The 27,015-nt window shown below is 41.8% G+C and overlaps 2 protein-coding genes across 4 annotated transcripts in view; one reads left to right on the top strand and one right to left on the bottom strand.

Moving 5' to 3' along the window:
• The window catches only part of atg7 (ATG7 autophagy related 7 homolog (S. cerevisiae)), an 83,293-nt gene extending 67,963 nt beyond the window's left edge, over positions 1-15,330 (top strand). For both annotated transcript variants that reach the window (XM_075461373.1, XM_075461374.1), the window contains exon 19: positions 14,282-15,330. In XM_075461373.1, the coding sequence (XP_075317488.1) occupies positions 14,282-14,314 (33 nt within the window). In that variant the 3' untranslated portion in view covers positions 14,315-15,330. The remainder of the gene's footprint in view (positions 1-14,281) is intronic.
• Positions 15,331-15,494: 164 nt separating this feature from the next.
• The window catches only part of vgll4b (vestigial-like family member 4b), a 43,349-nt gene continuing 31,828 nt past the window's right edge, over positions 15,495-27,015 (bottom strand). For both annotated transcript variants that reach the window (XM_075461376.1, XM_075461375.1), the window contains 3 exons: positions 21,315-21,570; positions 20,879-20,996; positions 15,495-20,371 (listed from right to left, as the gene is read on the bottom strand). In XM_075461376.1, coding sequence (XP_075317491.1) covers positions 20,115-20,371; positions 20,879-20,996; positions 21,315-21,570 — 631 coding nt within the window. In that variant the 3' untranslated portion in view covers positions 15,495-20,114. The remainder of the gene's footprint in view (positions 20,372-20,878; positions 20,997-21,314; positions 21,571-27,015) is intronic.

The raw sequence follows: 27,015 nt of genomic DNA, 5'->3' as shown, positions 1-27,015 counted from the left end.
GTTCAGGTGCATGCATGGTAGGTTAATTTGTCTCTGTGTGACCCTGTGATGAACTGGCAACCCATCCAGAGTGTGTTCTGCCTCCCGCCCAATGGCAGCTGGGATAGGCTCCAGCCTGCTGTCTCCATGTGAAAACTTTGAGTGTCCAGTCAGAAAAACCCTGCATAAATGGCTGCAGCGACTCATACAACGCAGGGGTTTGGATAGTGCCTTGGCGGGCTTTTTGGAAATAGCTTGTGAAACATAATTTTTCTGATAATTTGCAGAAGGTGGATCTGATCGTATGTTACAGCTCACAACTGTAATCATCAACAGACATCGGTTTACAAGAAAATCTGATGGATATAACTTTTTAACATCTTTTACTCAGTCCCAACAACTCTTACAGTGATTCTGACTGCTTGGGAAGAAAACTTTGGAGTGTTAGCTTTTTAAAGGAGACCATAATCAAACATTTACTTAATATACTACTCGAGCATTTACTTTCATATGCTCTGCATTAACTTATTGGGAACATTTTACCAGTAAGGGAAAAGGGTTCCTCAACTCTTCACACTTTATGGCTTCAATTTTCCAGTTATACACCCAAATCCAGCTGAAAACCTATAAAAGATTATACTGATGGTGCTCTCCACCATTACCATCTAATGAAAGATTTCAGAGATTTGTGGAATATTTTTTACATGACTACGCATGAAGCAGTTTTAGTGGCTTGTTATGGAACCTCAAGTCAATTCCATTCTCCTTTTTGTTTGTTATTTATCATCTTGGAGAAACTACTTTGAGTTTTGGACCATAGAAAGTCTTTTATTTCATTGGCTTTCTGTGACCTTCTCACCCCTCTCTAAACCATCTCTGAACTGGTGTAACAACCACACTGCAGATTCCCGCCACATTGTGCAGGAATGTTTGAGGAATTCAGGAATGTAGTTGGGAATGCAGCGGGCTGCAGCGACAATTACACTGCAGCGTTATACTGGACCTCATGAGGTCACTCTCTCTGCTTAAGGTAGCCATGCACATGCACTCGTCAGCTTATGTGTGTGTATACATACTGCATGTGTTGCACATGGGTTTGTGTGATCATTCAAGTGTTGTGGGAGAGCAGACTCAGACAAAATAGGGTTTAACACTCTTAATCCCTGTTGATCTTTGTACTGGAACATGACGCGTTGTCTTCTCAGACCAAGTTTAACTCCCAATTTAGTCTCTCAATTCCAAAAAAGTTGAGACGTCTTCAGATTTACAATGAGCAGATATTTTTTCTTGAAATAGCATTTGATGTGTTTCCAGTGTTCTTTTGCGAGTGATAAGATTTATAAGATTTGCTAATTGCATTCTGTTTTTGTTCACGTTTTACAAAGTTTCCTAACACTTTTGGAATTGTGGTATTTAGGTGTTTAATATTCCCAGCAATGATTTCCTGCAAAGTATACCTGTATACTCATTTAAAGCCAGTAATAGATGTGTTGCCAGCCTGTTGTGACAGGCAGAAAAATAATTCCTCTCTTATTTCAAAACCCACACTGTTAAAGACTCTTCTTCTCTCCGTGCGTCATATATGCATTTTCACAGACTTCCTTGTTTCAGGCTGTCTTTCCAGCACCGTGTGTTCGTGATCTGCTCAAGGATTTTCAGTTATGTTAAAGTCAATGGACCGTGAAGACTTTTCCAAAAGCTTTGGTTTGTGCGTCTTGGCGGAATTTATGGTGGATTTTGAGGTCTGCTTCGGATCATTTTTCTGTTACAGAAGCCAGCTTCTTTTCAGTTTTTCTTTCTTGGCTGACTGCATGATGTTTGCATCCAGCTTTAGCTGATATTTCGTGGAATCTTCTGTTCAATGTCTCCCAAACCACAGGCTGCCACACAACACCAACGCAGAACATTTCCATTGTTAACAGTCAGTAAAGTGTTTGAGTTATCAAGGCGCCTGTTTCTCCAAACATACATCTGAACCAAGAGATCTGTCTTACTTCTGGATAAACTCAAGTCATTGAGGAGAGAAATTAGATTTTTCAGCTTTTTCATCACTATTAAATGGCACAGTACATCAACACTTCTGCGTCAGCTAAGCCCCCTCTTCAGCTCCTTTGCAGTCAGTCGGTCTTCCCAGTCAAATGGGGTTTTGCTTTGCCTTGCTGGTGGGTAGATGTGCAGTTTTATCTGAAGGTTTTTATGGTACTTATAATTAAATTTCGCTTGAATATCTGATCCAATAAAATTATCAAGTGATGTCATTTTTAATCCAAAACCCTTTTCAGTAATTGTTCAGTTATAGGCACAGCAAACGCTCATTTCCATTGTAAAGACATGACAGCTTAATGGTGTTCCTACCAGGGAACACAGACACTCCTTATCTGCATGTGTTGTAATCTGAGCCTCTCTGTTTTGCGTGTTGTGGCAGCAGCTGTATTGGATCGTAGTGCTTGTGAGTCCCTGCTGTGCTTTCTAACGCATTCAAACTTTTAGACTTTTCACCTTTGAATAACTACAGCCTTTTGCTAGAAAGTTTCCATCAAGAAGAGGGATTCACAAACTGTTCATGGGTTTTAAGTGTCACTTTTGGCTTTTCTCAGTCTGTTATTGGCAGAAATTCTGCTGCTATAGTGTGGTCTACAATTTCAACCTTTGAGATAGGCTCAATATTTAAGGTTGTAGGAATAAGGGCATCTGATGTCATAAGTGCAGAGTGATGTTCATAATTTGGTGATACCAAAGCCATCTGATATGTGCAGTAATATTTCCATATACCTGTTGTGATGACACCACAAAGCAGAGGACACAAAGAGCTTGTGTAAATGAGTAAATCAGTTGAGCTTCTACATGCAGGATTTCCCCATGTACTGGCACAGAAACAGACAACTGTTACTTGCTGTTATGCAGAGTCACATTCAGCCACCCCAACCGATCTCATGCATTACTCCAGACGGCGTGCAGCACTTTCTACCCAGTGACAGGTGCTGCCTCAGCAGCACAAGATGTCACAGGATGGCATCTCCGACACCTTCGTCCTTCTACCTGTCCCAATTAATGCACATGAAGTCCTGTTAGTGGGACAAGAAAAAAAGCCTTCCTTTGTATACATTTACTTTAGCATGCCAACATACGGTTAAAGTTAGCTTTGTTCATCATCTTATTTTGGAGTGTTAGCAACCCGATATGTATTCATTGGCAGCTAACAGGCAGTGTATCTGGGGCTATAAGGAATGTCAATGGGTTTTCAGGTCATAAGATAAAGTTTTAGACAAAATGAAGTGCTACATCGCCAGATAAAGAAATCGTTGAATCGTGAAAATCGATTTGTCGATCTTCAGGTGAGGGCATGCATCTTTTTTCTATATTCTATAGCAATCCATCAAGTTGTTATCAAGATGTTTCACAAACCAGAAAACTTATGTTCACATGATACCAGCAGGAAAGTCAAAGACTTGTGAAAATAATTAGGAGGAGGGACATTGTCATCCCCGGAGCCACAACACCAGCATGGCTCATTTCTGAAAGTGCTTCACATGAAGATACAATACCAAACCTATCAAAAGTGAAAGTTTGCTGTAATACAGAAAGCAGGATTATCTATCAGTAAAAAAGTTCCTTTTCCAGAGAATCCAGATTAAAGTTGTCCCTCAGCAGCTCCTCAGGTGACTGTAGACCTTATCGTGTCTTTTGAACTTCAAAGGGCTGCTGTTTCCCCGCCGAACACTTGTCTGTACCGGAAACTGAATCCTCAGAGAGGCTACACCCAAAGCTGCATTATTTATTTACAGCCAGCGGCCTCAACCTGCAGCTCATTTGTTTTTTTGAGTGTATGAGGTTTATGTGCAGGCTTTGATTGTGTGAAAGGGACAACGATACATCTTTTTTAAGGTCGTTTTATAAGGTCAGTGTGTGCACATATGAGCGCACACGCCTTATACTGCTATGATGTTTAGATCATTTAAAGTGTGTTTCTTGGTTTCTCAGCGTTTCCATGATGAGTGGATTGTGGTTCGTCAGGGCAGCCAGCAATTAAAGCTTGTTAGACGAGAAAGAAAGAAAGAAAGCTGCTTGTAATCTGAAATGGTTTTGCAACCACTGAAATCCTGTGAGGTGAAAAAAAATCCCACGCTTTTATAATAACTTCTTTATTGACTCTCAAAAGTGTTTATATCTCTGTGATTGTAGACGACGCTTTGCTGGTCTTCCCTTCTCTTCCTGGGTGTCAAACTTGCCCCTGGGGGGGGCTTTATCAGAGGGATGAAAGGAGAAGCCCCACTCCCACACACACATCCTCTTATTGACATAAATCATGAAATCCAACCCTGGGAAACAGATATAAAATCATTTGTTAGAGGGAACCAGAAGCTCCACGCCATATGCCCTTATGTGCTGTTTGAACTGCTCTTTATTGAAGCCCCTCATGACTGGTGGATTTCAAAGGGAGAGAATTCAAAGAGTTTGGGTTTCTATGAAGACAATGGCTGTGCAATTTTCAAGGAAGAGATAGTAAAGCCTTGGTGTGAGCTTGTTGGATAAGCTTGCTACATTATTCAGACATCATCATTACTTCCACAATTGTCTAGGAAAATATCCCAGCTAACACTCTACCAAAGCTCCAGTTTGTGACTTTAGGAATGAACAATGTCAGGATTCAGACAATTTTAGCCTGCCCTCGTCATGCCAATGGAGAATAAATCCTCTGTGAGGCATGCACCTCATTACTGCAAATGAGACGGCAGTATTACACCTCAGTCCCCCTTTTGAATAAGCAGTGAAGTCACTCACTTGCAGGGCCATTGTAATCGGTGGCAGATGCACACGGCCAATTTTGGCCCCCTGCTGTGTTCTAGTAGATCTCCATCTACAGAAAGTCAAGTCAATTTTATTTGTATAACACATTTCATGTACAAAACAATTCAAAGTGCTTCACATAAAATAAAAGCTTTGCAGCAGGGAGTGGAAGAAGCATTAAAAATGCGTAAAAAAAACAAAGAGAAATAAATAAAATAATTAAAAAGAAATTGAAATTATTAAAAACAAGCAACAGTCTGGATAAGTTAAAAGATATCGTGCAGATTTCATGCATAGACACATAAGAAAATAAATGTTTTTAACCTGGATTTAAAAATGTCTCCATTTGGTGAAAGTTTAATCTCCACTGGCAGTTTGTTCCACTTGTTTGCAGCATAACAGCTAAATGCTGCTTCTCCATGTTTAGTCTGGACTCTGGACTGGACCGGCTGACCTGAGTCCTTGGATCTAAGAGCTCTGCTGGGTTTATATTCTCTGAACATATCGCAGGTGTATGCAAGTGTTTTGCTACAGATTTTTTTCAAAACGAATCAAGTCTCTGAACGAGTCTGAACAAAGTGTGAGAGATACACGCACACAGCCTGACATCACATCACCAGAGCCTCATGCACTGATGAGCGTGCCATGTCCAACATCCCTGTTACAAGTCACAGCAGCAAAGTTTCCACACTGTTAGACATTAGACCAGACTTAAGACCTGAGACACCAAATAATATACAAAAAAATATCTTTTAAGTTTGTTTCGGACCGATTGTTGAGTGGATGAATTGATGAATGACAATGGACGCAGTTGTACCAGCAGCATGAGAGCAAATACAAATGAAATGTCCCAACTTGAGATCTGGCTTTTGTTGTTCACTGTGTATAAATAAGTAGTAGAATTTACTCATCAGTGGTGACATTGATAAGAGAATGGCAAACATTTTCCAAGCCACGGATCCTATTAGTTAAACGACAAAATCACCTAAAAAGTCAAAGGAAAAAAACTATCAACCTGCATATTGTGAAAGACTGACTTGCTGTAGCTTTCTCCACAAAGTTAGAGTCTCCAAAAAGTGTCTATTATTTGACAAAGATTAACATTTTTATTAGATCTTTAGAACTTATCTGCAATCAAAACAAAGACAGGCATACAGAGCAGGAAGTTTATCTGGATATCCTGCTCTTTACACCAGAAGCCTGAAGATATCGGCCGTTGTCCCCAGATGCTAAACCCTGAATTCCATTGGACACGTTTGTGTTGTATGACAGCTGCGACCCATCCATTTTAAACCAGGCTCGGGATTTCAAGGCCAATTTCAGAAGCGTCCTCGAAGTGTCATGGCAGTGGCCGTACTCTTTAAAAATACAGGATTGGTCTAATTTTGGCAGAAGCCACTATAAGCTCCAAAGAGACGATGACTCAAACAGGAAATAAGGCCCAGAACGACTAGAAACTCCCCATCTTATGTAACATCACTACCACCATACAATGGGTGGTGCCAGGTCTTAAATCAGTGGGTTAAAGGAACGTTAAATGAATCCAGAGTTACTCTTTTTTTTATAAAGGACAACACCAAGGGGACAAGGAAAATATTTGCAAAAGTTTCAGCAATAAGCATATGTAGGACCCAGTCATTAGATACCCCAGAATTATAAGATATTGCCGAATGCTGAATGTCAGGCAGAAAAAAACACTCTGCATCTGAAACGTTGTTTGGTGTGAGAAGAAGACATAAGACGTAAAGGACATAACAAAACCACGGGGCAGCCGAAATCCAGAGTTTAGCCGTAAGATGCACATTGGCTGGGTTTGAACACCCATCCATGAGAAGACTTTTTGTTATATTGTTGTAGGTATTTCCTTCTTTGTTGAATCGTCTTTAGAACAATAAAGAAATGGAAAGAGAGCCATCTTACAAACAGAGAGCCCCATCCCCGGCGATCCAATCAACAGAAGCGAGATCCAAAACAAACGAACAAACGAAAACAAGCGACACAGATGGAAGAGAGTAGTTCAGTCTGCGACAACGAAAGCAAGGACGCCACAGACTTTGCCCAGTCCCGACATCTTCACGATACTATCGTACCTTTCAGCTGATAAGTTGCTGTCAAATTTCACCCAACCATCGTGGCTCCTTGCAAACGCACACCTACGTTGTGAGCGCCCCTGTCTGACAGAATACATGTCCGTGTCTGTCGATGAGGTCGCTGAGCTGCATCACCTCTCTGTGAGACGCGACTCTGTGAGTAATGATAGATATCTGCTGCTTTCCTTAGTTTTGCCAAAACTCACACAAACTACCCACAATCCCCACGGCAAAACAGAGATTTGGATTGACTGGATTTCCTAACTTCTCTTCCTCAACCAGAAGTCGCTGTTGCATCCAGCAACCCTAAGCCACATCACTCTGTGTGGTCCTCTAATTGCATATCAGATGGAGCCAGTCTCCATGATGAAAGCTCGACTTTACGCTTTGTGCTTTGGTGTCAGTCCTAATATGTAAAGCAGATGTGTGTTTAACAGCAAAGCCCATCATTGGCTGTGTAGTGCTGCCTAGCTGAATGTCTTCAGAGGCAGGATTCCCACTGGGGCCACCCACACTTAGGATGTAGTCCTCTGTAAGAAGGCTAATTATTTTTAAACGGCTTGCCGAAGGAGCAACAATACTGAGTCATCTGCCTGAAAGTGGGAGTCGCAGTTAAATCACAGCGATTGTAAAAGTTGCCTCTTGATTCCAAAAAGCAAATAAGTTGAGCTCTGGCATTAGTTTTCCAGAAGCCTACAGAGTGGTAAATGGTGCTAAAAGCCTTCATGCTGAGGCTTGTGTTGTGTTTGTCGGGGGGGGGGGGGGCCGTAATCAGCAGCAGCAGAGGGTTGGCTGAGATTCCACCAGCCTCGGGCTCCAGCTAAAACCTCCACTATCTGATCAGATCCCAGCCTTGTTTCAACAACTAGCCTGGATTATACTTGTCATATCAACTGGAGCCCAGCTGATAATAAACACGTTCACGCAATGATTGCATGCAGCTTACGGCTGGACATCATGGAACATCCAGCCGTTGCTTTTAAACCAGCAACCACTCAAAGATGGGTTGTCGATTGTGTTTCTGCCAGGCCCTTTGAGGTGCTGGCGTAGTGTGTGTGTGTGTGTGTGTGTGTGTGTGTGTGTGCGTGTGTGTGTGTGTGTGTGTGTGTTGAGTTCAAGCAATGAGGATAGATACGCACGTGTCAATCAGATACTTTTATTTGTCATATTTTCATCTGCTTTTTTTTTTCCCCCCCAAGTAGAAGTATTGCATACCATGGGTTGATGGAAACTTGATTTCACAAAAACTCTTTCAGATCATTTATGGTGTCCCGTCCCGCCCCCTCCTGTTTTCGTAATAGTTGATTACATTAGGGGGGAACAAAGATAAAAACTTTTCAGAAAACGTTCGGTCACATTGAACGTTTTAGTTACTTCTGCATTCTAAGGCTCTGGACCGCTGTGGCAGTGGGTACATATATGTTTAATCTCTTAAGCATTAAAATCAGGTGTTGATCCATATTTCACATTGTAAAACTTGTTATAGATCTCCCATACCAGCTGTTTTTTATGTTTTGTTTTTAAAGCCCATGTGTGCATGTCATAAAACCTTTACATTACACTATGCAAAAACTGAGGCTAAAGCTGCTCATGCCAGGCAAGAAGCCGCATGCTCACCAATTCATAAATCGTGTAGAAGAAATAAAGAGGCAACATTGCTCTTACCTACGGCTGGTTAATGAGACAAAAATTAGATTGACGCCTCAGCCTTGTGATATGTTCACATTTTCTTAGAGAAACTTTGGGCCTTTGCAGCTTATGGTAAAGCAGATGCACGTGCTCAACCCTTGACAGAACTTACATCCCAAGCTGTTTGAGGGTGGAGTTTAGAGAAAGTTAAGTTTCAAATGTAAACATAAACAATCATATGGCTCATTGCTAAATAAGACGAAGGGAAAAGCTGTGTTTTTATATCACTTGTTGTTTCACAGCTTTTCATTCAGCTCTAAATTACTTGTTTACTCTGAATGAAATAATCTCTCTAATTGGACGGGGCTGTTTTTGGCTTTCCAGAAATCTGCTTAGGCATTGCACCAATGGAGGTAAAAGGTTGAGAAACATCCCAACTATTCAGCACTGCTTGAAAGAGTGTAGTAAAGTTGTTGGCTTCAGTTTGCTCAAGCTATTCATGTTACATAATAGCCCCCCTCCCCTTTCAAACCCCCCCTTTCCTTCCCACCTCCACCCCTTTTCCATTTTGCACAAAAGACTCACGCAGACACACACACTCGCCATCAGTGCGGCATGGCAGCCGTCCAGAGAGGGGCTCCAGTGTCGCCGGCTTTCAAAGAGCTCTTTGCTTGCTGTCCTTTTGATGGCTGCTCCCCAGCAGCAGTGGAGCAGAAATGCAGAGCCTCCAGCTTTGATATGAATTTGTCCCTGATTCTCCACACTGCCCTGCGACCTCACACTGAAAAAACACTCAAGATACAGCCTGTACACAGCAGACTGTGGGACAGGTTTATGTGCAGCAGGACAGGCGAGACACCGGTTTTTTTATTGGCTGCTGGCACTAATGACTTTTGTCCACGCGAGCACCCATACCGCGGCCTTCCTTTTGATTCAGGTCAAGTAAAGTCAAAGCAGGGTCCTTTTTTGAGTCAAGTTCAGATAGACGGATACGAAAATGTATTAAAACCCAGTGCACTCTTGCTCTCAGTTACCAGATTAATCGCACATTTTAAAACGGGTTTATTTTATCGGGTTTAGAAATGATAGATTAGATATGAAGATTTTATTCTTCATTAGATTCAAAGAGCTTCAGGAAAAAGACATGAGCACTATTTTGGGGAGTTTGTACTAAACTGTAATAATCTTAAATGCGTCTGGGTGAAAATCAGTACTAATCTCGTGGCTGCATGTGAAGTAGGAGCTGGAAACGAGAAGCGGTAAGCTAAGCTTCACTTGGGGAAAACTGTGAAATCCCCGTGGTACCTCAGGTCTGTCCAAACACCTGCCAACGCCTCTGAATCTCATGAAATGCATTGTATATCGTTGGCTTTCCTCCACACTCAAATAAAAAAATGATTTCAGGGGAGTTTATTTCTGTAGATATTTGTTGTCGATACCAGTCAGGCTCAGTAACTTCCCAGAATCTTATTGCTGCAGTGCGGGTGCCAGGATAGGCTAAGCAGGGGTCATGTGTTGTTGGCTGATTTAACTCCAAGCTTGCATATGTTGATCCCATCGGTAACTTTTTTGTTTTAAATGAATTGCTACAAATATAGTAACTTTAGTTACCAACTTATAGATGAGGGAGTTGCCAATGTTGCCCAGCGTTGACAGGACTGAGTTGTCTGCAGAGTGTGTAGTCAGGTGAGTAGGAAGTAGCAGAGAGGCTCCGGCTCGCAGCTGCGATGTCAACAGGGACGAGGATGCTCAGCAGCAGACTTTCTGACACTTTTATTTTCTCACAGAGTGATAATCATACATCTAAATATATCCAAAATCACAACATAGGCCTTTTGAAAAGGTTATGATGGTTTTGTGAGATGACTTAAAAGAAATAAAACAAGTTCAGGCTCTTCTCATGGAGCGGAAGCCTCTGCAGGCAACTTGTAGTCTTAATGGGCCGATATTCAGTCTTCATTCTTTTAGTTGATTCACACGCTGAGAACATAAATGGGAAAAAAAATGTAAATGAGATCAGCTTTATGGGAAATACTGCTGTATTAGAGACGTATAAGACACCAACACCTACTTCATTATCTTTTCCTGGAAGAACCACTTTCCACGCTGCAAAGTTACTGCAAAGGGTGATTCTACCCGGTCACATTTATTTAATTGAAAATCCCACCTCGACTAACGGCCAGTTCCGTTCTGATAAAAACCCTCACAGAAACCTACTGTGAGGATGTCGCACAAAGGCTCGCGATAGATGGATATACTGACCAAGAAATGATCAAGCTGACTGCAGAGACTAAAGAAACAACCTTTTCGAGATGCATTTCAGGGAGTCTTAGTGGCAGCTTCTGTACTGTAATAAATAGCTGCTGACCATCACTCTGTGAAACGATCAAACTTCTACATTCTGAATGATCATGTTCATTCGTTAAGAATTGAAATTGTTCATATTCAGAGGTTATGATGTTGCTGAACACAAACACCGCTCTTTTTGAGCACCTTTTTTAATTCCCATTCAAAGTGAATCTGTGATGCTCTAAGTGATGCTTTTTGTAGCCGTTTCTGTGACGGACCGTATCTTCAGTGGACCGTTCAAAAATAATCCGCTTTCAGTCTGACTGATATACAGGGAGATTTGCATTAAACTGATTTGTTAGATTGGTGATTTCACACGAAACCTGCCTAATCTTCAGGAAAAGTAAGTGAGAGCCAATCGCTGCTTGTAAAATATTGAGCTTTTTCTCTTCACTCTCCTGGAAGCTCGGCCTTTAACAAGATAGTCGAACGTTTTCTTTGCACTCCTGACCTTCTTCCAAAAAGTGACACGAAGGCACAACATCATACCAAAATGCAAAGTCAGTGGTAATGTTGCCACTGACAATGTTTACATGACACTAGAAAAAAACGAGTGACTTTGTTCGTAAGATAAAAGCCGGACTTTTAACTGCGATACTGCGACTGGGCTTTGAATCATTCATGCATGTATATGTTGAAATGGACTCAAATGGGTCTAGGCGCTCGCTGTCACTTAAAGCATTTCCAGACTGTTGGTCCACTCTAATTAAATGCAGCATCATGAGACAAAATCACCATTCAAGTGACTTAAAGACCACGTCTGTGCAGTGATTTCGGCTTACTAACATGCACAATGATCTCCCATAGAGAAAGTCATACAGACTCTGTTCCCCTCATTGTACATTTGCAATAAAATGAATTCATCTCACAGCATGCTCTTATGGCTGCACGTGCCCCACTTAAACGGCCCGATATTTATTATCAAGAGGCTTTTCCTAAAACGTTTAGAATATGTCAGGTTTTATTGGCTTCACTGAATGTTGCCTTTCAGCTCATTAAGCTGTGGAGCAGAGGAATGTATTTGTGTGTGTGTGTGTGTGTGTGTGTGTGTGTGTGTGTGTGTGTGTGTGTGTGTGTGTGTGTGTGTGCGTGCGTTCAGAGCCCTGTGTGTTTGTTACATTCCAGAAAGTGTTCGAGGTATGTGAATTACGTCTTAGAGAGGGAGAATGTGAAGAATTTTCTGCCATGAGACGGCCACTGTTGTTTACTGACACACTATTGCAAAGGAGGTTGGTGTGTGTGTGTGTGTGTGTGTGTGTGCGCGTGTGTTAAAGTGTGCGTATGTGTGTCACATCCTAGTAAGAAACCTCTTAGTAGTGATTGTGAGTAATTGTTTTCAAAGCTCTCTGACATCTGGTGCACATTGAGCTGTATATTCTCTCAAGTGCATGTTGTTACTCATCACTTCCTCAGATCCCGTTTCTGTCTCCGAAGTAAAGGCACAACATTTCTGACTATTGTTAGAGGCAAATGAACTCAGTTCAGTCTTGTGGTTCAAACACTTGGACCCACGGCTCCAGTCAAAGTTTGGACACGGCTGCCCTTTCATCGTGAATGAGTAGGTGTGTCCGACCTTTTGACCGCAGCCCTTACTGCTCTGTAATAATCCAGTTTAGATTTTTTATTCCCTGGGTTTGTTCTGCATCATTATTTCAATGCAGCGTATGTATTTATGCAGCTGGTACATTCTGTGCGTGGTCAAAAGTGCACACAACCCAGAAGACTGCAGAAGATGTAGGTTAAGTTGTAGTTTATTTATCGATTATTTGGATAAAGAGGGCAGTAAACAGAGAAATCCAATCAGTTCCTCTGTGGATCTCAGTCTATTCAAAGTCTTCTGTGTCCCAAACAGACAGAGCGTCTGCTTGGTGGTTTAAAATGTAATCTTGAGCGGTCCTAAGGGAAATTTTTCAGTTACCTTAGAGGATCTGCCTACGTGATCATATGACAGTCTTATAAGTTCAAACTCTGCCTAAGATCTAGTTTAATTCATGTGATCACATGGGTTTGCTTTTTTGCTTTTTTTCTGAGGACCAGCAGCAGTTTCTCTGCTTTATTCGTCAGAGCTTTGGTTTGTCTATCATTAACCAGTAAAACTTTAAAGGACATTTCATATATCATCTCAACGCATTTGAAGCTTTTCGGCATCCTTATGAAATTTCCCAAAGTATTAAGCCTGATTGTGTCATAGGGGTGTGAATATTTAGAAGTAGCATGATTTGATTTAAACTCCCTTGGGCTTACGTTTCTGTTTTCGGGTCAATTCAGTACAAAAAGTATCAGTTTCAGAATGTGTTCAGCGCCACTGTGTGCAAAGAAAACATAGATTAACAGAGTTTATGTTTAAATATCCAGAGTTTTTATCATCAAAACGGGATATCGGCTGATTGCATTGCAAAGGTTGTTTAGGCTTTTCCCTTTTTATCACTGAAAAGCTGAAGAATAGTTTCTCTGCAATAAAAAAAAAAAAAGAATTGCACAATGATAAGATCAATTTTGGCTCAGTTGTCTGCATCATAAAACTGGAGGCCCTGGAACACCAGAGCAGCTCTCTGCTGTGGTTGTGTCTTGACAGAGAACGTGACATCCAACAGCTGGCAAGGTCGTACAGTCTACGCCTGCACACATGTGGGATAATTCTCCAGTGGCGGTCATCTTTGTATGTTGCACTCAGTTTGGGAAAATGGAGGATAGAGTGAAAAACAATCCAATTCTATTAAAAAGTCAGTTAATATATTTTAGTTTCTGTTATCCATCACGGTTCTACTTGAGTTAGCTTTGTCGTTAATTTAATATTCAAGCTTCATGCATCGCATCTCAGTTAATTATGTTAACAGATATGATTCACAAGTGCCGGTTTCAGACATCAACGGTGCTGCTTCCCATTTACTTTGAATGGGGTGGCACTTTCTGAACTCCGGGTCCATCGCTTCGCTTTGCCTGCCTATAGTTCAACTTTTTCATGCAGCAGTGAGGTCGCCATCAAATCGCCAGGATAGTCATGCGTCCAGTTTTGTGACCGATTGGCACTGGGATGGCCCATCGAACGTTGATGCATCACATCCACGTGAATCCTGGAGGAGATGCGTAAATGCTCACTCGCTTCACTGAGCAGCCAATCAGAGTAATCTCTCATACTGACCTTGATTCTGACAGAGGAAGTCTGTGTATGATACATTACAAAACAAAAGCAGCAGATGCTCAGCAACGAGTCTGAGATCTGCTTGTTTTGTTTTGGCCTTAAAGCCCTCACTGTCAGCTACAGTCTTTGGACAAATGTTTGTCTGTTAAGAATATACTTGGAGTTTGGTAAAATGCCCCTGATTTTTATTTTTTTTTTTAACTGACGGCAGATGATGTGAGCCAGGTCAAATGTACATTTATTGAATCCCATCCAGCTCCTTGTTTAACAGGAACAACTTGTTGTGTGTCTTTTTCCTCATCAGATTTGGGATATGAGCGATGACGAGAGCATATGAAGACCAGGAGCAGCCCAACGTAAAGGACTCCACTCTGTACTCTACATTTTTCCTTCTTATATGAATTTCACATTTACAAACGATAAACTCTATATTAAACACATTTATGGATGGGCCATCGGGCCTGAGCAGTAAGAAACGACAACAGTGACATCAGGAGCAGAGCTTCTTAACAGGTGATATTATGTTTATGCAGCTCTTGTATTTGAGGAGGAATTACTTTTATCCTTATCAGCTGTTCATGAGTAATCAGTCACTCTTATTTACAGCAGATCCATCAGCGTTTGGTGAAGAGAGCTTTTTGTGTGTAACTAAACGATCGCAGTTTTAATGCCTCATCAGCACATGTAATGGGTTTACTGCAGAATTGTTTGGCAAGACCCTGACATCTGCTTGCTCATTCAGTTTGGAAAGAGCTGCAGGTAAACTATTAAAGTACAAAAACACAGCTGACCACTCAGCGAATCCATCCATCTTCCTTTCTGTTTACTAGAGACTGTGATATATACACTGCATCTGATACTAAAAGCAGCTTTAGCACAGATGTTACTGTAGAGTTTAATGATACAGTTACTGCAGACAACCTGGAACCTAATGAAGGAGAGCCAGCGGAGTAACTGTAGGTCTGGGTGGTTCGTGTTGATGCATGTAGCTGTTGGTGTGGTTTTTCTTCTGTTTTTTTTTTTTTTCCTTACTTTGTAGTGTCCCGTGTCTCTGATGTTTTCTGTGCAATGGCTTTCAAATTTCCTCAATGACTGAGGTATTTACGAAAGAGAATCAAACGCAGCAGAAACAAAGAGGATAAGATTCTCTTCAGACTGAGTTTCAAAGCAAAGCCATAGTAACAATAAGATGCAGGTCATGCAAAAACCCACAAATCAATCTTTTTTTTTTTTTTTTTCCCTCTGGATTTTAAATTACTCCACGACTTCTGTTTTTGTTCTGCCACTTTTTCTCTGTAAGAACTTAACCAAAAACTGGAATAAAGTATCTCTTTGTCATTTGTTAACATCAAAGATCTTTTGGTAAGTTTGAATGTGTAGTTTGTGTGCACTCCACACCCTTCCACACTCTCGCTGTATTTAACAGCAACTCTTCAAAACTTCACGTAGAAGCACTTCAAACTTTCACACAACCACTTTGAAACAGAAGGCCCAACACACACACACAGAGTCAAACAGTGGTTTAAAAGCACTTTATTGTTCATCAAGGCTACTTTACGTACAAAAAAGGTGGCCTGCCAAAACCTTTTTAGTAGGAGACACAGAGCCACAAATTGTTGTTTCTCGATAGAAACTTCCTTACAGTTCATAGTACTACTACCACTAAGTACATGCTACTTCCACTTCAAAAAAGGAACTGGAAAATGTGGTGCAGTGAAGACCAACCCCTCTTTGATTTATCTGCTCAATATTTAGTGTGACTACAGATGGAAACTGGCAGCAGATTTACGGTTAACATCCCCGAGTTCATTTACTTCTTCGATCAGTTCAACAAATGCCCTAAAAGGGACTGATGGGTTTACATGTTGCTCAATTCTCATCTGTACAACAAGATTTCTTCTGCTTACATACAGAGTGGACACTGTGCCTGCTTCCTAGCACATGACGAATGTTGATTTTGTCATTAAAAAAAAAAAAAAGTGTCTCTGAACTGAAACGGTTCCATCAATGCAAAACGCGCAAATTTGCTCGAGAGGCCCCTAGAAGAATTTATTTAGTTTAAATGTCTCCGGAGTCACACGATCGACCACGAGTCAAACGATCTGAGAGCGGCGGCGATCGATGGAAGTAGCGATTGTCAGCGACACACACCTGTGGCTTGTTGTGGTTTCATACGTTTCCTGTGTTCCTGCACTTGAACCTTTACTCTAACAAGACAAACTCTACAGACAAAAAAGATCAACTTTTTTCACAAAAAAAAGAAAAGAAAATGCAATGATTACAATATAAGGACAGGAAAACAAAAACAACAATTAAATAGCTACATATCATTAACAAATTAATTGTTCCTCAAAAAATACCTACGATTTTTTTCTCTGTACATTCGTTACGCACAGCGTAATGATGGTCTTATAGTTACCTATCATAAAAAAGTTTCTTTATTAAGTGATTTTCCTACAGTGTGTAGGGAGTGTGTGCCGAAGCATAGAGAGCGCCTCCTACCTACAAGGTGGTAGTGAAATGATAATGAGAACGTAAATAATAATAGAAAACAAAGTCCTCTGGACACCGAGCACCTTTCCCTCACGTTTCCCTGCGTGACGCTAACTACGCTGGATATCCATCGGGGTAGGGTAAATGTGAGGAGGGGGGGTAGGCATTGCTGTGAGACCCTAAACAGACGCTTCACGACTCACAACTCGCGCTTACAAAAGCACAGCTCCTGAAGCTCTGCCCCACCCCCCCGGCAGCCCAACCTGCCTGCTAAGACTCGCCATCCACACCACTCAAAGCTGCTCACTGAGAGCACACGAAGATGGCCGAGTTCTCACTTTTTCACGAAGCCCGGAGTATCTGACCCTTCCGAAACTTTCCCCACCGGTCCTGGTTCTGTCACACCTGTTTTCAGAGCTGATGATGGAATGTGTGGTCGTTTTAGGGGAAAAGAGAACGCAACTGCCTCAACGCAAACAAATCTGAACCTCCTCACCTCGGTGACGTGAAATGATCCTGTACGTCCGATACAGAATGACACACTTTTACATTGTCAGCTATTACAAGCCCAGTTCTCTCAAACATGAGTGTAAATGTCCCTGAAAATGTTATGGCACGAAATTGTGGTTGTTTGTTTGTCAGAACAGTGTGGCCAATCTACAGCTGGGAGGGAACTCTGGGACAAGCAGCCCTGGCTACTTATTGGCTCTGTCTATCGATAACAGACACCGGGCGAATTTGAGGCCTGTGTTAAGTTCCCTACTGGAGGAATGTATGCCACCTTGAGCAAAATTCATGTCCTTACAATGGCGCAGTGTTGTGTAACTGCAGAAAAAAAAAAAAACAATGCATCGTTCTTCAGAAAATAAAAGCAATGAAATACAAAATTGAAAAAAAAAAAAAAAAAAAAGTCTGGACACCAAGTCAGGGAAAAAAACGTCAACGGACTCTGCCATGAATTCAGATCATTATCAGCAAAGTGTTTGGTTTAGCCTGCTAGCATCTCTCTGCTAAGTCATCCAAATTGTTCTTTTTGTTGTGGAAATTTCCTCCCAATAAGTGTAATATTTAAGACGCCATCGCGTGTCAACAAGATGTTGGACAGTGATCATCACAAACTCTAACAACTGTCCACCAAGTGCTGTTGGTGGGCTCTGCGGTTAAACACTGGTACAAAGGTGGGACCTAAACAAGCCGCTCTGGTTCAGGGCCAGGATGCTTCTGATGGAAAAACCCCTCTGACGCATTTGTTGACTTGGTGTCTCAGCTCAGTCACGCTGACGGTCGTAGCATCCTGTACCACCGATGGATCAACATCTTACGAAAGCCTAAAATGAGCCGTGCATCCCAAAGCCGACTCAGCACCAGGACGATCATCGCTCTGCTGTAGAGTCAACGTGTCGCCGGGCTCAGATGGCTTTGAGAGACGCTTGATTAAACAGAGCCTGTCCGGAGGCTGTCCCACTATAGATGTTTGTTACCATACTGATATTAATGGAAAACAAAAATACAAAACTGTAATAACAACAACAACAACAATAATAATATGGAGTACAACTGACCCAGCAGTGAGTGTATATTGTCTGTCTGTTACTGACAACAAAACAAGTAACAACTAGCGTCTGAATGAAAAGGCTAATAGTAGTTAAGTTTGAAATGCTAAAAACACTAATAGATACCAGCTATTAAAAACAAAACAAAAACATGCATCTGTAAAAACATAATTTACCCTTAAAAACCTTGTAGAAATCTTTCAAACCACAGTGTGTAGGAAAGGGAGGGAAGGATAGCAGGGTGTTTGCCAATTGTGTCAGAATAACAAACGGCGTTTTTTTTTTTGACATGGAACATCTTCTCTACCCCACGTTGAGAAACCAGACTTTTTTCTTCTTTTTTTTTTTAAAGACCACAAAGAGTGACGTGCGGCGTCATCCATCCCCTCATCCCTGTCAGCAGATACACCTGTGAAACGCATCAAAGCACATTGTTCAGCAACGCCCAACCTTTAACTCACTCCAGGTGGATCCTCTCGCGTTTTCAACCCTAATCTGTCCTGATTATGGCTGCGATGTCCTTTAACGCCACAGTTAGCTGCTCGGGAGCTCAAAGGTAACAATTTCATGTGAAGTACTATTGCTCGTTTGATCCTCGCTGCTTCATAAATAAAAATGTTAAAAAGTTGGGTTTAACTTAAAAGTGGCGCTCAAATGGAGGGCTGGGCAGCAGAGGCATTTACTATAACAAAGTATTTTGACAAGTTAGGACACATATATTCTAAAGAAAATGTTTCCCTTTATGAATTTTAAGTGCAGTGTGTGAAGTGAACTTCTGTCTTTGCAAATTTTCTGCACTGCCAGACACTTTGAGGTTTTAGACCACATTGACGAGTTACAGTACAGATTAAACATGAATTTACCCTTCATTCACCTCACTAGTACCCCTGTTTTATATATACATTTCTAAACTGGTATCCATGGTGATGCTTTGATCCCACAGTTTATCTATTCACACCTCTGCCTTTAATACAGAGAGCCATCCAAGCAGACTGACCTTTTGGCTGAGTGCTGATGGTGGGGACAGATCTCAGATCAGAAACTGACCTATACAGACACTTTAGACAATATTACTCCCCCTCCTAACACTTAATCATTTTCATTATATCTAATTTTGTAGCCTGTGTCTACTGCCCAAACTCACCGGCGTGCATGTTCCATTTTTCGGAAATGCTTTCAATAAATAACACGGGTAATACTCGGTACCTCAGCTGGGGTGGGTTATTCTCAGGTAGACTTTAAACAGGAGGTAACGGCAGATCAAACAGAGGTCTAGGCACGAGAGATGATGACTGACTGCATCAGAATCAGCTCCATCACCTTCAGTGTGTTCAACGCCAGATTATAAAGCTGACATGCTACCCTTTACTTTCTCCGGCAGTAGTGCAAATCTGACTGAGTCGATCTGAGGACACGCATACATAACAAAACAAGCGGGACACGTACACAGGAGAGAGTTGGGAGGGGGGGGGGGGGTGTTATAAGATGGCTTTTTGTTGTTTTGTGTTTTGGAGGTGGGCATTGATAAACATCAGTGTCTGAGGTTTCTTTGGTGGCACGTTCAGGTGGTTTGTGATTGTTCTCAGTCATCTTTTCGTTCAAACGCCACACATGTCATAATGAAGAATCAGTACACAGAACTACTGTTAAAGAAACAAACAAACAAAACAAACAAAGAAAGTTAATAATTAAAACACCATCTGTCCTCTCTCTGTCTATGTACATATAACTACAGACACTTGCTCAGCTCCAAGCTCAACTTGCAGGGATGAATGACTGGAAGGAGCAAGTTGATGCTCCAGTCGAGTTTCACATCGATTCATCAGCAGTCAGTACGGATTATTGTCTGGCATTAACATACCGGAGGACTGAGGGGGAAAGTGACCGTGTCTTTATTGCTTGATAGATCCTCTGGGAGTGCACAGTGAGAAAGCAGGCTTCGGGGTTTTGGCTGTTTTTAGCAGACCAGCAGGCAGGCATTCCCTCTGGGATGCTGGTATCAGACCAAAGCGGCAGAGACATGGATGTTGGAGCCGGGATGATTGGCTGAGCGGAGAAACGGGGGGTGGGGGTGGGGGGTGTCCTCCCCCTTCAGGAGACGACAGAAGGAGAGTGGTTGTGATTGACCATGTGACTGTCAGGAGAGGAGTTTGGGCTGCTGCCGGATGATGAGGGACTCCCCTTGTTTTTGATCTGGTGCCAGGTTTCGCCTAGCGCCTTGGCAAAGTGGTCGTCCACTGAGCCTGTAATGGACACAGAGTTGGTGGCGGTGGGCTCGGGTTCCTTATAGTTCTTCCCGAGGCTGCGACGGAAATGTTCTTCGATCACAGGATCGCAGGCTGTGTTGGCTAAAATGAGAGAGAAGAGCATTTTTAGTTACTAAATTGATAAAGAAAGCAGAAATGTCCCACATTTTTCTCACTTGTATGATGGTCTGTGGGTAATTTATAGCCCAACATCAGTTTGAATACTGGTTATGTGCATTTAAGATCACTGGAAAGATCTACTTCACTTTTCATGGCACTTTTTTCACCCCCTAATATTAAATCACCATTTTAAATTTCACTGTTAACCTCAATGAGATCATTGAGATTTCACTGGGATCGTCAAAAAAAAAGCTAATAGAAATTTATCAACCCACAGAAAACATGACACATACAGAGAGGGCTAATAAAACAGGCATGTGTTTGGCTAAGTCTGAAGTGACTTTTATAAGTAGAGATAACAGACAAGATTGTAAATCCAGAATGTCGAGGTTTCATAACAACCGCTGTGCTATAAACAGAAACTCTGGGTCCGAATGAGGAGAATATGAACTGCTAGTCCTCTGCTGCAGGACTGCTCGTGTGACTCACTGTTGATTCTTCTGTAGTTGTTCGTAAGGTTGGAGCAGCCGTTGTGGGAGACTGGACAGCGAGACAGGTTGCAGTTGCGATTATTAGCTGGAGCACAAGTGATCACTGAGGGGCGATTCTGAAACGTGATGGCAAAAATTCAGTTGAAACGCTGTTCGGCGGATAAAAACAGACAGGCAAGGAAGAGTAAAAAAATCAGAGATCAGGCACTATTTATGTAAAGATGTCAGAGTAAAGAGAGGTTTGAAGGAGAGCTATTCAGTGACCACCAGGATTTGAAAACATTTATACCAACATGCCAAATGGAACATTTTTAAATCAACCATGAACCGAGCAAAAAATCACATCATAGAGGGAAGAGTTAAGATTTCCCTAGGAAATCTGAGATAAATGTGTTATTAGAATTCGAGCCAAAGAAACGGGATGCGTGTGTTACCTGCTGGCGTTCCACTGCGCTGACTGTGTGTGGCATTGTGGCCAAAGCCGCTGTGTTACTGCGTGCCGTCTCCACCATGCTGTTTTTGGTTAGTGCCAGAGGCTGGTCCATGCTGGCTAAGCTAGCCAGGTGATGGGTGTGGCTATACAGGTGATTGCTGTGGACTCCCAAAGCACTGGGCACCATCACACGCTCACTGGGGCTCCGGCTACAGTCCTTGGCGATGGGGGAGTTGCGATAGTCTCCATTAGGTTTCCTGGGAAACCGCAAAAACAAGGGGAAAAAAAAAAAAAAAAAAAAAGGGGGAAAAGTTTGAACTTCTACACTTTATTCTTTTCACATTTAGTTAAGCAAAGACTACAACTCGAGATCTGACAGACACAAAATCGCATTAGTTATTGAACACGAGCTTTTACAAGAGGTCTGGTGCTTTAAACTCTTTCTAAAGACATGTCACCTCATCCAGTGTCAATAAAAACTCAGCATGATGTGGGAGGAGTGCGTACAAAAGAAAACATGACGGCAAGTGCAGAAGTAAAAACCGACAAGAAGAATAAAAGCTGAGCAGCGAAGAGACAAATTGATACATCAAGAGCTAAGAATTGGCTCAGAGAGACAGATAGAGAGGGAATCATTTCACAGAGAAATGGACAGGAAAAAAAGGGAAATTTTAAAAAAGGGGCTTTGTCTCGCTGGAGGACCAGGAAATGCTATTAATACTGACACATACATACTTCTCAGATTGCTGTAAGGTTTGATAAGGCCACTGGGTACAAACACTGGCTCTCTCTTTTACACACACACACACACACACACACACACACACACACACACACACACACTGCTGGCAAGGCGAGAGGAACACTCTCCTAAATTTATCCAACATGGATGGATTCCAAACTTATCTCTACACATGGGGACAAATGGGCCTCAAGTTCAAAGCTTTAAAGTGGTTTCTTCAGTACAGAAAATCAACTTTATCTCTGTAGTGAGCCTGCCGCCAGCTGTACTCACTGCTGTCAAATGAAAACTCTGAAACAGAGTCAGTCTGAAACAGCATAAAGGCAGGCTGAATCAAAATTCGATTCAATCTATTAAGCTATTGTTCACATTCGTCTTCTGAATATATATGTATATATATATATATATATATATATATATATATATAGTAATATGAAAGAGTTCCCATCACAAAAAAAATCCTGCCATTCTATTCAAACTATGAGATCATATTCTAATCACAGGAGAAGCAGAGATAATGATGAGGGATTAAAGTACCAACAGTTAAACTAAACACAGATTTGGGCTTTTTTCCAGCTCTGATGATAATGACTTAGATAAGTTTGATACACAGTTTGTGCCTGATGCTGCGCAGACTTGCTTGCAGTTTAACAAGTAGTGATTAATTTTGTGAATGCGTCATATGTGGTCTGGGTTCTTTGTTTCTCTCTTTGTGCATGTGTGTCGACTTTGCTTTGCTCCCCTCTGACAAACTGAGGCCCACTTTCAGGGTGAAACACTCACTGAACCTGCCTCCATTTCTTTTCTAATCTCTCCGTAAACACCTGCACATACTCATCTGATCATAGATAAAAAATAAAAACACGTACACATACACACTGATGTCCTGACATATAGTACATACTATATAAAAACACGTTGGGCCTGACTGGGGAAAAGTTCAATTCAAATGTTAATAGACTACACTTATATAATGGTTGGAATAAAACAACTGCTTCACCAGGTATTTGTGGAGGCACATCCTAACACAAGTGAAGCATAACTGAGAACACACAAAAGACTCGTTAGCGGGGAAAGCAGCAGGTACCCTTTAAAGTTTGTTTGAATGCAAAACAACAAGTTCAGACAAACAGTTGTAGATCCATGTGACCAGGCAACCTGACTACTGGCTTATGCATCTGGAGTCCACAGAAGCGTCCTCCCCAAATAACACAGAAAACAGAAGAGAGGAAGGGTGGGAAAAGGGGAGCTGCATGTGAATGGTCCGGGCCTTTAGTTTATGAAAGAGCGAGGTCGGTAGTTTCCTGCATTTGTGCCGAGAGCTTACAACAGCAGAGACCCCCCCACCCCCTGTCTTTTTGCCCCCCACCTCCCCTATTTTTCTCACTGCAGCAAACTTCCTGAGGGTTAACAGAGGGAAAGACTTGGCAGCACTTGCATAAACCCTGGCCCACAGCTCAACATGTTTACCCTTAGAGGCATTAAATAAAAATAACCGATTCATGGAGTTGATCACTTTGAAATCAGGTCATAATAACGTCAGAGTGAATAAAGTTTATTTCTACAACATAAATGTGTAAAAAACAATGCAGCAAACAAAGGCTGTGTAACTTTATACTACCTTAGATCATAACCAATCCCTAGGTTAAGAGGCAGATAGAGATCTCTCATCCCCTACCACCAGCTGGGTCCTCAGTGAGGCTGTGTAAGTTCCAAACTTTCATCATTGCCAAAGAGCAGGCATGCCCACATCCTCATACAAGAGGGGCAGTCAAAAGGAGCCAGTGAATGGGGTCGAGAAATCCCTCCAAAGAATAGTGTAGCTGTCCAATCAACCACCACCCCCGCCTTCCCCTCATCTGATCGCCCACCAAACCACATTTCATGTCGGGGATCAGGCTTTCAAAACCCACCTCGTCTCTTTGTCTTTGTCTCTCTTTACTCATCCAATCAATTATCGTTAAGGTCGCAGCTGGGGAGAGAGGGAGAGGATGTAAAGGGCGGCTGGTGAGGGCTACACATGACACATCGGCACGGGGGTGGTATCAAGGGTTTGAGTCAGAAGGGAGAGGGCTAGCAGGTCTGGGACTAGAGAAGAGGAAACAGCCTTTGAAAATTAAAATGTGGCAGAAAACAGCATCACGAAGAGAAAAAAAATAAAAAATAAAAAAGAGTTGGTTAAAAGATGCTATGGAGACTGGGTTGAATACACAGTTTACTCTTATGGCCCGACAAAGCAGTGCAAAGACTGACTGTCCCATAAGTTGTGCCTCTTCCATAAACTCTGTGACTGAGTGTGAGAATGAACTCCTTGGCACAATAAAACAAAAGCAGATATCTGTTTGATTCCATTTTACAAGAGTCTGGGTTATGTGCAGCCTGGCATTAGTGGTAGTCACTGCGGCGGGGACTTACTGTAAGATCCCTTCATTTAAAACCCAGAGTCAAAACCCTCCATACATAAATGATATGGTGATATTTCTTGAACAATATTAAACTACTCACATCTGTCATTAAGTACAGCCTTTTCAGTAACCAGTAAAAATGACACCCTGTCTTCAAGTTGACCTCAAGTTTCAGATTGGGATCATCTGAATGACTTAAAAGGGTGGGTGCGGGGGTCACTGTTGTACTTCCATTTTTGATCATGGAAAATGAATAAACATATTACTGTTAAAAATGTGCCAGTTACCCATATTTCACATTGCTGCACAGGCATGGGAGCTATAAATATGCTTTTCTCACATTTGTGCTCTGAAGCCTTCAGAGAAACCCTCCCTGCAAATATCTGGTTGGGCGGACGTTCATATCGTACTTCTTTCAGAAATGAATTTGAAAAAGAAATAAGAAGAAAAAGAGAGAGATGCACACAGGAAACATCTGGAAAGAATCAAGGCCTGGAAAGGAGCAGACCAAGAAGAAGAAGAAGAAGAAGGAAAAAAAAAAAAAAAAAAACAGAGGAGGAGGATGAAGGCTAGACCACAGGTTACAACCAGAACCAAACTCTGCAAGGTCTACAGAAAACCACAAAATAGATATATATATATACACACTCACACAGAGAGGGCCACAGGGTTTATCCATGCTATGTATATAAAGTAAACAAACATCTCAACACAGTTTACTCTGCTGAGTCCTGGCTTTAGAAGCTGGTCTGAGCAGCAGAGGATGGCCACAACATGTGCATCCTTTTGGACAAAATAATCAAAACCCACAGGATATTCACCTTAACAGATTTCCTCTATAGTCTATGACTGGGATCGTAACAATCTGTCAAATTACTTATTGTCACAGAGACACGTAAACCAAAGAAGAAACTTGACGGGGCCGTGTTGAATCTTTGTGAAACACTGACAGAATTCGGGCAAATTTTTTCTCCAGTTAATTGACTGCACAGAAAGGAAAATGTTTTGTTATCAAAGCTGGAGTAGATTGGATATGGAAACAACCACAAGAAGGCAGAGAAGGCAATGTGATCGCACATGCAGAAAGAAAAAGTCTTCCTCCTTTCTTCACATGCTCGTTACATAAATAGTCCCATGTAAAACAAGAGCGTAACAATGACTTCCCCAGCCTTGGACACACATACGTACTCACTGACTCTCCCCACTCTTATTTTCTCCCCATTTGGCCTCTGGAGAAACTTCCATGAGAAAAACTTAGGGATGGAGTTCCCAGTAAAACACAGCTGCGGTTTCTGTATCCTACATAAAGCCACTGTACAGTATATGTGGAGAAACCTTCTACACTAATGCAACGATATAACACAAATGCACACCAGGCTGCACAGTGCTGTAAGTTTTTTTTCAGCTTTTCAAAACAAAAGGTGAAGTGTAATGTTACATTTTTTCAGTTCTTGGGAGTAATCAGTCTGACTATGCTGTAATGTTCATTTCAACAACCTTTACCTGAAATCAACTAAACCACTACCTTCCGTGTTCAATGTAATGCTTTCGCTGCTGAAACACTTGTCAGAATCCAAACAATATCTCTGGCTCGTACGTTTGAAGAGGAATGAAACAGCTGAGGAGTTTTATACTGGCGGGTAGAGTGGCGGGCAGGCAAACAGGCTGCAGCAAGCTTCCAGCCCGCAGGCTCCAGTGGACAGGATAAGGCTTCTTTGTTCAAGACTCCTCCTACTCCTCAGAGAAAATGAGAAAGTAGTCCCTGCTGCCTGACCTCACTCCACAAAAAACACACAGAAGCACACATACAAATGATCACAGATGGGAAAGCACACACGCACGTACGGACAACAGACATGACACATGTGCATACCTGCAGACACAGATGCAGACTCAACACAGACAGAGATCATATCCACATTACCAGCCAGCCACTAGGACTGTCAACAATTTTATCCAGACTTTTTCTTTTCTGGAATGAGTTGTAGAAAAAAAATTAATGAAGAAATGTGCTTTTAAGAGTGACACTGCTGAAAAACAAGATACCTACAGCCACAAGACAAAAGCAAAGTCCCCTGGTTTATCAAACCAATTAATACCTTTTAATCCTGCAACATTAAAAGCTCGAGTTCAAGAGATTTTTCTTTCACCAAGACAAGCGACTCCCTTCAATTTTGACTTGTCGAGGTTGGACAACAAAGGTAACATCCACCTTTGTGGCCCCGCCCTGAATTTGAGGTATCAGGTGTCTGTGTCAACACTCAGAAAATATACCTGAGCTTACAAACACACACAAAAAAACATCCTATATAATCTGCACAAAGGAAAACTCCCATTTGAGAAAAACTGCTAAAAAGTTTTTAGAATCGAGAAGAATGACCACAAGAGCTTCTGGAGATGCAGCAAAAGTTAACGTCGGGCTGAGCCGTCGGCGCAAACAAAAAACAAGCTGCACACACGCAGACGCAGCCAGCGAAATCCAGCTGCTAGTGTGGACAGATTGACATCTCTGGATATCTAATCTGTGTGTGTTTGAGTGCATTTAAAAAAAAATA

The sequence above is a fragment of the Odontesthes bonariensis genome, chromosome 3 (assembly GCF_027942865.1).
Source record: "Odontesthes bonariensis isolate fOdoBon6 chromosome 3, fOdoBon6.hap1, whole genome shotgun sequence".
NCBI classification, from domain to species: domain Eukaryota; kingdom Metazoa; phylum Chordata; class Actinopteri; order Atheriniformes; family Atherinopsidae; genus Odontesthes; species Odontesthes bonariensis.
Note: the sequence above shows the minus strand (reverse complement) of the source record. Positions and strands in the feature narration are given on the sequence as shown.